This window comes from Primulina huaijiensis, chromosome 17 (assembly GCF_012295235.1).
Source record: "Primulina huaijiensis isolate GDHJ02 chromosome 17, ASM1229523v2, whole genome shotgun sequence".
NCBI lineage: Eukaryota > Viridiplantae > Streptophyta > Magnoliopsida > Lamiales > Gesneriaceae > Primulina > Primulina huaijiensis.
Window position 1 is genome coordinate 2,706,547 of NC_133322.1, and position 10,196 is coordinate 2,716,742.

The 10,196-nt window shown below is 35.2% G+C and overlaps 1 protein-coding gene across 5 annotated transcripts; it reads right to left on the minus strand.

The window, feature by feature from the left end:
* Nucleotides 1-16: 16 nt before the first annotated feature.
* LOC140962827 (auxin response factor 1-like) lies at nucleotides 17-8,303 on the minus strand. 5 transcript variants are annotated; one of them, XM_073421856.1, is made up of 16 exons: nucleotides 8,021-8,303; nucleotides 7,127-7,174; nucleotides 6,916-7,060; nucleotides 6,005-6,120; nucleotides 5,532-5,627; nucleotides 5,348-5,404; nucleotides 4,735-4,896; nucleotides 4,560-4,644; nucleotides 3,900-3,990; nucleotides 3,658-3,822; nucleotides 2,609-2,728; nucleotides 2,421-2,496; nucleotides 2,046-2,211; nucleotides 1,489-1,955; nucleotides 919-1,109; nucleotides 17-603 (listed from the first exon to the last, which is right to left on the minus strand). In XM_073421856.1, exons 3-16 carry the CDS (start codon nucleotides 6,959-6,961, stop codon nucleotides 435-437), a joined length of 2,007 nt encoding a protein of 668 aa, XP_073277957.1. In that variant the 5' UTR covers nucleotides 6,962-7,060; nucleotides 7,127-7,174; nucleotides 8,021-8,303; the 3' UTR covers nucleotides 17-434. The 5 variants fall into 5 exon arrangements, with proteins under 5 accessions (XP_073277957.1, XP_073277956.1, XP_073277958.1 ...); XM_073421855.1 differs by having other exon boundaries at nucleotides 7,997-8,303; XM_073421857.1 differs by having other exon boundaries at nucleotides 4,735-4,887; nucleotides 6,916-7,174; nucleotides 7,997-8,302.
* Nucleotides 8,304-10,196: the final 1,893 nt, after the last annotated feature.

The following is a 10,196-nucleotide window of genomic DNA, read 5'->3' on the forward strand; positions in this document are numbered from 1 at the left end:
CTGAAAAAATGGAAAAGACAGTAACTGATCCTGTATTTATTTTTGTACAAAGAAGTTGTTTTACATTAAAAAAAAACTCATTGCCGAAAACCCAAAAAAGGTTACGAAAGTCGATAACTAATCCTGTCGAAAGATGAACCTTCATGGGATCCCCAAAAAGCATGCACCACAAGATTCCCCAAAACAAACACAATAATAATACAAGATCAGAACCCTTAACATTATGAAGCTACTCTAAAGGAATTTAAGAAATAATAACAGAATATATTGCCTCACTAGCATATCCTGCCATCGCTAACCACATGAGAATTGTCAATCTATCATGTATAGCTTCATTCGGCAGCTGGAATACAACTTTGCAAGTCATTTGTCGACTTGATCTTCAGTAGTGCATTTTTCAACATTCTTGCAGCTTAAAGATGGCAAGGAACTCATCAGTATGCTGATCCCATGGTTGATGATTGTGCCTCAGCACCGACAGACACATCTGAAAGGAGTTTGGAAGATTTAACCTCAGTGAGAGGATGTTTTATCTTGGGCAATAGCCTTCTGGCTTCCTCGGCTGTATATATATATATTTTCTTCACCATGATGCAAAATTCACTGGGGCAATGCAAACATGAAGTGTGATATTAGCATGTGAAGAAGCATACTTCTAATACATTCATTCAGATGCTCCTACCATCTCCAGTATAAGAATAACACATGGCTCGAAATACAATTGTGAATATCAGTGAAGCTGTATGTATTGAATACTGACCAGTATCCTTAAATGTTGAAGACTATCCCAAAAACAACACCGACACAATAACATCCACAGTTTGTGGGTGGCTAATTCATAAAGTGGAGAATGTACAATCAGGAATATTGATCTATAATATGCAGGTAACTGTGACGGGAAGAGTAAATTTACTCAACTGCCATGGATCGTCTCCAACCATCATCATGTCATCCTCGTCATCTGTATATACCACTTGCCATTTTTTCCCTGAACCAGTGAGTTCCCCTACGATTTCAAACATCTCTTCAAATTTCTCAAGTAGATCCTCATAGCTATCAAATCTGGTCAAATCCACAGCCCTTCCAACTGCAATGCCTTGCATGTGAACCTACACGAATCATAAATGCAAATTAATTACCTATTGTCCGTATGTGAACATTTAAAAAAAAAGAATAAAAACAACAAAATTTTCAAGAATCGAAATGAAATCCAAAACGGAGTAGTGTATGTTCTATATTAGTAGATTGACAGAAATCTGACTAGATGTGGTAACAATAAAATGTCAATCAGAAGAATAATGCAATAGGATCAGTAATATAACAAGCAAGTCGTGACAATGTGGAATGTTAAATGTCCAAACTATCCCCATTCAGTTCTTTAATACACAGGACAGTAGGGAATATTCACATTAGATGGTCAAGTTTCATTCCCAATTTTCAAATCAAGTGTTATTCAAAGAAAGAAACATGCACTGAAAATGGAGGTACCTTGGTGCAGCTTCTAATTTGCCTGTTCCGAGGCTCATGGGGAGATATCAGAAATGACTTGTCCGGATCATAAATCAATGAGGGAAAATTGGAATGATTACAATCTGATGGCTCTGATTGATGTTCAGATTCAATATCCAAGGGAACATGAAAATCCTCAACAGCTGCTCCAGTCAGGACTGCTAATGGATTGGCTTCAACTGTTGAATGGTCAACCAATTCAATTCCAAACAGCCTGTAGCCATTACCATGTCTTCTGTCACTAGCAGGAGTGATTGACTCGGCTGCAGTTTCTATATTGGATTGGTATATTGAATTGCTTGAAAGAGGCAGCAAATTTCCATTGTAACTTAAAGTGCTGATTTTGGTGACAGAGCTAGGTTTAGGTGATCGATAGAGATCTGGTCCACGCAATGGATCATGGCAAGTAAATGCTGAAGGGGAGTCCGATGGTGATTTCCACATACCTATCAGAAATGAATTGTTTTATGACATGTGGCAAAAAAAAAAGGAAAATAGAAAAGAACTATTTGCAACATCTTAGAAATAAACAATACCAAGTGAAGAAAGACCTTGCATAGGTGAAGGTAGGGCAGGTGGTCGGGCACGCTTGTTTCTTTGCTGAGCCTGTGCGTTTGGAAGATTCGCTGCAACAAGTGGCTCTATCTCCCACGGTGAAACTCTCTCTGGACGCAAAATTGTGGAGGGTTCATCCCACTGTACCTGAATGCATGAAATAAATCATTGTGTAACTAACACAATCCAAATTCTCAACTTTCTTTTAGTAAGAAGATCAATTTATATGTATAGAGAACAAAAAAGTTACAAAAAGATAAAATATAAAAAAGCTAGCCTTCTCTGCATGGAGGACAACAGCCTGTGTGAAAAAGATCTGCCCCCAAAAACTGGTATACCACAAGAATATATTTTACCTTTAATGATCTCCATTCTGAATCAGGCCACCTGGATGAAGGATAATCCCCAACACCAACAATCGTCCCACTGAACCTGAATGAACATATGCATATCTAGTGATTATTCTAAAATGATTCTGAAGAAAGAGAGCAGTTTAGAACTGATCCATAACCAAAACACAATTTATCGCAAAAAAAGTAACTACCTTCTTTCTGGAACCTCTTCACCCTCAAATTTCATCTTAAACCTCATCCCCACAGGCAGCTTGTGACTTCGAGCTTCAAGATACTTGTTTAAACTTACAATGAATTCCGATCGACTAGTTCTGGACACAAATGGTTGAAATTCAAAACAGTTAATTCTTCCAAACCACCACTGGAACAATGAGAAATTGGATCCTATAAACAAACCAGACAGCCACAACAAGGTGTTCCTAGAAAATTTATAATAACTGATGATCAAGCAGCACAATATCATCAGTTACGAATAAAATAACACAAGGATAAGGTTCAGAGGCTTGAAATATATAAAAAGTGCAAAGCATGTTAAACACATGCCCAGGGAAAGAATGGTTCAACAGGAGAATAGACCACAGTTCATAGATTTTAGAACTAAATTAGACTTGAGAGTTCACAAGGATGGAATATAATTATTTACGAATAATCTAAGATCTTCTCTTCAAATAGCACATGTGTATAAGGTCCAGAGACCTAAGAACTACATAGAAACTAGAAAGTAAAATATGTCAAAAACACAGTCAATTGATGACCTGGGAAAGAATGGCTCTTCAGACCGAATGAATATATGAAATTACGTCGATACTTCCACATATTATGGGTAACGTAGGAGACATCTCTATTTTTTTCCCGGGTAATCTTTAGAATTCCCACTGCTTAGCTTTCAATTCGCCTCTCAACAAAAGAAAAACATATCACATTTGATATTTCGCAAGGATGTGCAAAACTAGTTATTGATAACCAAAATCTTCTCCAGAATTGACGCACACATACAAGGTCTAAAAGCCTAAAACATACAACTATATAGTCAGTGTAAAGCATGCTAGACACACTTATTCATGCCCAGAAAAAGAATGGTTCGACAGAAATTATCAAAATGCTTTCACACTGAACTAGATAGTTCACAAGAATGGTTGATACAACATAATATTTTACGCAATTATAATGGTTATAGAGGGAAAATCTAATTGATATTGATTGATTCAAAATCCAAACCAGAAAAGAGTAGGAAAAGAACCTTGGTTTATAAAAAACTGAAAAAAGTGTCCCTGTCGAGATGGCATGTGATGCAGTAGCAAGAACCCCCAGATGCATACTATGACTTGATATAACAGACGATGGCATCTTATTTAGCTGTCTCATGATCCTGCGGACTCCAACTCGAAGCTCCCCATTTTCTCCTCTGCAAAGTTTAAGGAACAATTGTAATTTAAGCGAAACAACTCTATTGGATAGATCAATGTAATTTTCATATCATACCTTAGGAAAATGAAAGCATCTCCAGCAACCAACTTTTTTGCACTAACAAAGACACTCCACCCAGTGGTCAGTAAGTGGCGCCTAGGTTGACCTGAGAAAAATGTCAATCCAAAAGAGAGATCAAATTAGAAACTATATCATCTGGAATTGGATGACCTTTATTTTCCTTCTATTGCTCTCGAACAATGCAATATTTCCTCGATTATCAGATTAACTTTTGTATGTTCCCTCGTTTTAGATCAATATTGTGTTCCCATTACTTAATAAATGTGTCTTTAAAATAAAACACAAAAAGCACTCCTGTCTTCAAACATTAATCTAAAGCTCCAAAATAAACTACGTTTTTTATTCAAGTCCTTGGGGAATAAAACACGAGCTGTCCGCGTTTCCTATAACCATGGATCACAAGGCCCCACAATGTAATAGAATGATGACAAGGGAACTAATACAGGCTATAGCCTATAAGTTGCAGTAGTTCACTTAACATTCACTCTCCAAGAAATAAACAATAGATGAGTATTCGAATACTCCATGGGCAGCATGCACGGACGCCTGGTCAAACTTTTGTTGCACAGATGCAATATGATGTAACAGTGCGACTTTTGCAACAAATTAGCGAGACTAAAATTACATTCAGCTTTAAACCAGTAAATTTCTAACCTCTGAAAATGTGACGGAAATGCCACTCATTTCCATGGAGGTCAGAAGCGACCAACTCCTGCCAGGGTGGTTGCTGAGACATATCCTACAATTAGAAAGTGCAACTTCAAAACCTTGCCAAGAGGGAAAACAGAGTACCAAAGGCCGACTGAAGCTAAAAATGACATGTTATTACCAATGGAGGTAAGCAATCATCTGCATGCCTACGCAAAACCGAAAATCCTCCATGAGTGCTGGTATCAGAAGCAGTGAGAGTCTTGCAAAATGAATGGAAAGTGCACCGTTGAGGCTCAGGCAGAGGAGGATCAGGACTTGTTATATCATTTTCCTGATCCATCCGCAGAACAAAATAATAAGCATTAGATACGTGTAATCATGAATAAAAGCTAAAGTGCGAGGATTGGGTTGTGCAGGAAGCCCTGCCTGGCATGTCTAAATTGAAAGAAAATAGTAGCATTGGAAGGATTTAATTTGTCTTAATCATATGAAAACCAAACTAAAAGTGTGAAACAGACACTGATGTGTTTCTGTTGGCCTCTTAAGAAAAATGGAACCTTGAATAAAATCACTCCAGAAAATTCAATTGTTTTTGCCAGATGTGAATACGGACCAATTAATATTAATTTATTATGTTTGTCGAAAAGAAAAAAAAAACCCACTGGTTCCAACTCCAATTGACTGAACTGAATCTAAAACTAGTGTTAGCAATCACTAACTCTATTCATGAAACTTCAAAATTGTAATAACTGTTAAGATCAAAAGAATATTAAGTAAGAGAGAGAATCTACATCTTGTTCAGGCATCAGCGTTATTTGTGCATACACCTCGTCCGTCTCTTGTTCAGCCTACAATTCAAGATGAACAAGTTAACACCAAAAATACAAAGCGGGAGACTATTCTGAAATATTTAGCACCAGAAGCCATTTTGGGGAAAAAATTCGCGGTCTCATACAAAAGATTTCATGAACTAACCTTCAGTGTGACATTCATCACTTTGCAAACGATTTTATTAGGTAAGTTAAATATAGGAAGTTGCTGGTCCAAACCCTGATGTGTGGATGCTTCAAGCTAGATGATATAGCGATATCAGTAAATAACTGAGCAAAAACTCCAGGTCTACATGGTAAAATACTCATAAACAAAAGATGTTAAGAATGAAATTTCTATCAATTGAGGGAGGAGCAAAAGACAGAAACTGAGGTCAGCTCTTTATGAAACTTGACAACCGAGAAAAGGAAATATCAAACAGGATCTGAGAAGTCAGATCACATCTAAAATAGAAATGGTACAAAATTTGACAACAAAAATCATACAGACCCTTACTTGAAACAATAGTGTCAAGAAAAGAATGGATCAGTTGGAATCCTGACCATTACATATAGCAGGAAACTATATTAGCAATTTAAAGAACAGATCCGGCGATGGATAAACAGAAACAGTCCAACCTGTTCCATGTGACCTTGAGGAAAGTAATAAACTCGTTCCCCTTTACGTGGAAGGGTAACAAGGGGTCCAGCACAGGCATTCCATAATTCTTCGTATAAAGCATCAGTTGGGCCTCCTGTAACAGAACACCAGGTCATAATAGAAGTAAGGGAAAAAAATGAAAAGGCAAAAAGTAAAATAAGCAGCTTGGACACATTAAACAACAGTAAGGCATTCTAAATATCTAAAGAACATTTCATAAATAACCAAATATATAATTTACTGAGTATTGAAATGGCAATAAAACACATGCATGATATTTTACTAGCGAAAATGAATCATTATTATCTTACTTTTGACCTTAAAAACATTAATTTTCCAATACTTCAGACACACTAATAAAGAGTCTTGCGCCTTTAAAAGGCACCAAAGTTGGGGAATCACGGTTAAGCCGCATGTCTAATGGAAGAAAAGAGTTGTGTCAACACATAAGGGCTAGGTGTACTGAGTTTTGAGCCTAGGCACCCAGCATACACCTTCTTGGTCTTAATGACTTTGGACAAGCAACAGATCTAGAATAAGATTAATCACTTATTGTTATCGGCAATTGGAAAAGCAAAAATTCTTGGAGTGCTCAAACAACGCAGACTAGAACAGTGGCCGGAAGACAGAACTGAAAATCACCAAGGTTCGCCAATCAGATTCACATCATATCTATCGACTCAAAGGATCATAATTCACCAGATAATTTGCACAAATAAATAATAAAAAATGTACCAAATAAATTTGCACGGCACACCTAGTAGTTATGCCGTCCGAACACACACATAACAAACATGGAGAGACTTTGAGGGTCAGCAGGTAAAGAAATGACCAAGCACCTCACAAAATAATACATTTCCAAGCGTGCACAAACTGGAATAACACAAACCTGGTGGAGGGCCCCCAGCAAAATAATTTTCAGAGAGATTTGCCATGAGAAAACCAGCTCAAGAACTCCAACAATTTTTTTGATTGGCGATTAGCCCGAAAAATTTATGTACAACTCGCTTCAATGAACAACCTCAAACTTTGATCTGAACAAATCCCACCATTACATCCAATTGTAATAAATACTAGCTAAATTTACAAGTAACCCATACGCCAGAATGACGAATCCCTTAATCACGCTCAACCTCTGCTTTTTTTACCTGAAAATCAGTAAAAAGTTTCCCTTTATCCTCAAGTTCTCACACGCAAATCACAAAAAAGGTATTAACCCTTCGAGTTTGTTATAAAAGTATTATCTTTATGACCTATGTTCTGGAATAACCTTTAATCCAAATTGCCAAGTTAAATAGGTCGAATGTTCCACTACTGCTCTATATTGAGTTCATGACTTAATTAATCACTCATTCTATCATAAAACCAATAAACTTAATCATAACAATCACATATCGAGGAGAAGAAACTCCAAAACCAGAAACTGTGTGCATGAAAAGAACAAAGGACGGGGCAGATTGAGTTCATAATGCTACAGGAAATTTTTTCCCTCCAAATTAATAGCAATTTTGTCAACACAGACGGAATGCAGCATTTAAAGACGTAAGTCCATTATTAAAATTATTTTTGCCACAATGGATGGAATGGAGAGTTCAGAGATGAATAGACAATTGGAGTTTATTAAGCCACAAAATCAAAAAACAAATTCGAGACAAAAACAACGCAACCTCAGCCGCAATTTCATGAATCGAGCTTGAAGAAAGACAAATATTACAGTAATACAGCCTACAATTCAAATGATTCTTATATCAAACACATAAAAAACGTGATACACAGATCCATACAATAAACAAACTGTCCAGACCTTCATGTACCCGAGTAAAAATACAACCCAAACTTACATCCACATAATATTCAACAAATCCACACAAATCTCTGAATGCTCTATCGATGACTGAAACTATTACATGGACAAAAATAATCTAAGCAAATATAAAACCCAACGGCAAACGAAAAACTCAAACACGTGCCAGTATTGGAGCTATGGTTTCTACCAAACTTTAGATGCGCAGCCCGTAAACCTAAAAAATTGCGCCGTTTCCATAATCATCCACTAACCATGAACACAAGCTTCCCTTCCACAGAACTTGAGAGCTCCAAACAAAATCTCAGCTACGAATCAGAAGCTTTTCAGCTGATATGAACGAACTTTGCAGCAATTTTATGCAGAAAAAATAGAAGGAAAAAGAGAACTGGGAAAGCTAGGGATAGAGAGAGAGCGAGACGTTGGTCTTTGCCTGGTCGAAGCCGACAATACTTTCGAACTTCTCTCTCTAGAAATTTATACTCCACTATTTATATTTGATGACTTCTATTTATTTTCCCTACCTAATTTTATTTTCAATATAAATATAGCAAAAAATATTTTCAGTTATTTTATTCACATATATTAATTTCATAATAAATTAATAAAATTAAATCAAATAAATTTTGGGAAATAAAATACCACATCGATTTCCACCCACCCAAAAGATCCTATAATTTTTTCAATAATTTTAAAGTTTCTGAATCAAATATTTCATACATTCGTTAAGTAGTTATCGTAAATATTTTTTTTTTTGGTGTTTTTATCTTATTTACTCAAGTGTGAATTCACTAATTTAATACAAAAACTTAAATTCAAATTTAACCAAATTGAAAAATCTAGCGAACTTCAGTATTTTGATATATTACACAGTTAAACTATGCAAATGAGACTTTGACTCTCACGCTTTAGTAGTTGTTTTTCTTGTTGTTAATTTGAAAGTAGTTGTTTCAGCTTCAGTCATTTGAATTTTCGATATTCTTTTTTATTTATCATCAAACCAACTGCCAAAACTATTAAATAAAAAACTCAATTTGGGACAAGTCGTATTTCACATCAGTTGAGTTAAATTGAATGTTATCTAGGCAAAGTGATTACAAAAAAGTTCATAGGTTTGGCTGATCAGGAAGGATCAGTTGGACATGAGCAGTTGTGATATTTAGGTCATCTTGATCAGATCGGTTATCAGAATGGAACAATTCAGTATGTGTTGTGAAACTAAGACAATGGTCTACAAATCTTTTTTACAAGTCAAAATCTGAATCGAAGTTTAATATGCTAATAAATGACGATAAAGCTACTAATTCTGCACATGGTGAAATCAGTAATGTTGACTTCATCAGTTTGGTTCAGTCTAGCTGCCGAGCCAACGGAAATGACTGTTTCAATATCAGAAACAATACAAAAGCTTTCCAAGTGGTCATATTCTTGTGTCTAACGTATATATCACTCTTTGAGGCTAAATATACAATATATTGAAGATCAAATACAAGCTTTTGAAGTAAATTCAAAGCATGGACAGCTTACATAAATAAATTTACTAGAATGAGAGCAAACCCAAGTATGATGATGCATTTGAGATATACATACACTGTAAAATCTTCACACACAATCACTCACACATATACCTGAGAGTTGAGCTTCAAAATTTAGATGAGTGAGTCTTCGTACAAACACATTAAATATTATGTTTGTAGTATTGGTATAAGATACATTAAATATTATGTGAATTGTGAGGTTGTGACCTACAATCGAGAGCGTGCTAAGAGTTTTAATCAGGAAAGAAATAACTCTTAAGTTGAAATGAGTTTATACAAAGAGTTGTATAAATCAAAGTCTTCGAGTGGATCTTTCTCAAAAGAAAAAAAGATGACGAATGAGTTGTTAATCTCCAAACATCCAACAAATTTGTATCTATTTATTTATTGCATTTATTTATTTGTTGTAGTTAAACAAATTATTTGTTCTTCAAATACCAAAATATTGCATATCAAGAGTTTGATAAAATGCTTAACCAAAAATGTTTTTACACATTCAACTTACATATCTTTTAATTACCTTACCAAAATATTTAATCAGTTTCTATTAAAGATTATTTTGAGTGTTTTTCGAAACTCGATTTAATTAATCAGTGTTCAATATTTCAAAAATTGAGATATTATAACTCAACAATTATCCATCAGTCGATCCTTTCAGTTGTGATAAATAATTCTCAAAACATATCATTCAATGCAATAACCAATAATAATATTATAACACAAAATTCATACAAACACTCAAACTAATAACAAAAAGTTTGTAACATAAAACAAAACACACAACAATTTAAAACAAAAAAGTAAAAAAAATAATAGTTGAAACCTCAA